Source organism: Mandrillus leucophaeus, unplaced genomic scaffold (assembly GCF_000951045.1).
Source record: "Mandrillus leucophaeus isolate KB7577 unplaced genomic scaffold, Mleu.le_1.0 Scaffold245, whole genome shotgun sequence".
NCBI lineage: Eukaryota > Metazoa > Chordata > Mammalia > Primates > Cercopithecidae > Mandrillus > Mandrillus leucophaeus.
Window position 1 is genome coordinate 2,299,529 of NW_012102532.1, and position 2,066 is coordinate 2,301,594.

Consider the following 2,066-nt stretch of genomic DNA (forward strand, 5'->3'; position numbering starts at 1 on the left):
TTAAAATAAAAACTGTCTTTTCTTTTTCCTTTTTTTCTTTCTGCCAGCAGCCTCCAGTTTCTTTTGTTTTTAACCTTTATTTTTTATCAAAAATGGTCATTTCTCTTTTTTCTTTTTTTAAAGACAGTCTTTCTCTGTTGCCCAGGCTGGAATGCAGCTGTGCAATCTCGGCTCACTGCAACCTCCACCTCCCAGGTGCAAGTGATCCTTCCATCTCTGTGCCTAAGTAACTGGGACCACAGGCACACACCATTATGCCGGGCTAATTTTTTTTTTTTTTTGAGACGGAGTCTCGCTTTGTCGCCCAGACTGGAGTGCAGTGGCGCGACCTCAGCTCACTGCAAGCTCCGCCTCCCGGGTTCACGCCATTATCTTCCCTCAGCCTCCTGAGTAGCTGGGACTACAGGCGCCCACCACCACGCCCGGCTAATTTTTTTCTTTTTTTGTATAGTTAGTAGAGACAGAGTTTCACCGTGTTAGCCAGGTTGGTCTCCATCTCCTGACCTCGTGATCCACCCGCGTCGGCCTCCCACAGTGCTGGGATTACTGGCCTGAGCCACCAAGTATGCCGGACTAATTTTTTAAATTTTTGTAGAGACAACATTTTTTGTAGAGACAAAACCATTTTGGTGAGGCTGGCCCGAACTCCTGGGCTTAAGCAATTCACCCACCTTGGCTTCCCGAAGTGTTGGGATTACAGGTGTGAGACATGGCGCCTGGCCAGGAATAAAAGTTAGTGATATTCTTTGATTCAAGGAACATCTGTATTACTAATATTTTACAATTTCTGTCACTTTTTCCTGCAGGTGAAGACCTGGTTCCAGAACCAGAGAATGAAATCTAAGAGGTGGCAGAAAAACAGCTGGCCAAAGAATAGCAATGGTGTGACTCAGGTAACAGGAAACTTTATTCTGTTCTTTCCTTTCAGTGATCCTTCAATCTTGTCCATCCCTGAAACACACAACGCCAGTCACAGACAGTTGTGGTTGTCCTTGTACCCTTTCTGTTAATCCCTCCTTCTCTTTCAGAAGGCCTCAGCACCTACCTACCCCAGCCTCTACTCTTCCTGCCACCAGGGATGCCTGGTGAACCCGACTGGGAACCTTCCGCCGTGGAGCAACCAGACCTGGAACAATTCATCCTGGAGCAACCAGACCCAGAACATCCAGTCCTGGAGCAACCACTCCTGGAACGCTCAGACCTGGTGCTCCCAGTCCTGGAACAATCAGGCCTGGAACAGTCCCTTCTCTAACTGTGGAGAGGAATCTCTGCAGTCCTGCTTGCAGTTCCAGCCAAATTCTCCTGCCAGTGACTTGGAGGCTGCCTTGGAAGCTGCTGGGGAAGGCCTTAATGTAATACAGCAGACGACTAGGTATTTGAGTACTCCACAAACCATGGATTTATTCCTAAACTACTCCACGAACATGCAACCTGAAGATGTGTGAAGTTGAGTGAAAATGATATTACTCAATTTCAATCTGGGCACTGGCTGAACCTTCCTCTCCCCTCCTCCCCTCCCTGATAGAATTTTTCTTGTTTGGAAACCACGTGTTCTGGCTTCCATTATGCCTATCCAGTCAATTTGATGGAGGGTGGAGTATGGTTGGAGCCTAATCAGAGAGGTTTCTTTCTTTTTTTTTTCCTATTGGATCTTCCTGGAGAAAAGGCATTTTAATAACCTTGGCTGCTAAAGACAACTTGATACTAGCTGTCTCTGGCTATATCTAGATATAGGTAACTCTAGATAACTAGATCTAATACCAGTTTGGGTACCTTTAGGGTTTAGAATCTAACCTCAAGAATAAGGAAAAAAAAAAAAGAATAAGAAATAAAAGTACAAATTGGTGTGATGAAAATATATTCCTATTGTTTGGAATTGGGAGGCTTTGCTTATTTTTTAAAAAACTACTGAGGCCGGGCGCGGTGGCTCATTTCTGTAATCCCAGCTATTTGGGAGGCCAAGGGAGGCAGATCACCTCCGGTTAGGAGTTCGAGACCAGTCTGGCCAACATGGTGAAACCCTGTCTCTACTAAAATACAAAGATTAGCTGGGCGTGGTGGCAGGC

The 2,066-nt window shown here is 45.8% G+C and overlaps 1 protein-coding gene across 2 annotated transcripts in view; it reads left to right on the top strand.

The window, feature by feature from the left end:
• NANOG (Nanog homeobox) overlaps nt 1-1,663 on the top strand; it is a 9,826-nt gene extending 8,163 nt beyond the window's left edge. The window contains exons 4-5 of one of the 2 annotated variants that reach the window (XM_011983079.1): nt 807-893; nt 1,077-1,445. In XM_011983079.1, the coding sequence (XP_011838469.1) occupies nt 807-893; nt 1,077-1,445 (456 nt within the window). Of the gene's footprint in view, nt 1-806; nt 894-1,028 lie in introns of both variants that reach the window. The other variant, XM_011983078.1, reaches the window with a different exon arrangement.
• Nucleotides 1,664-2,066: the final 403 nt, after the last annotated feature.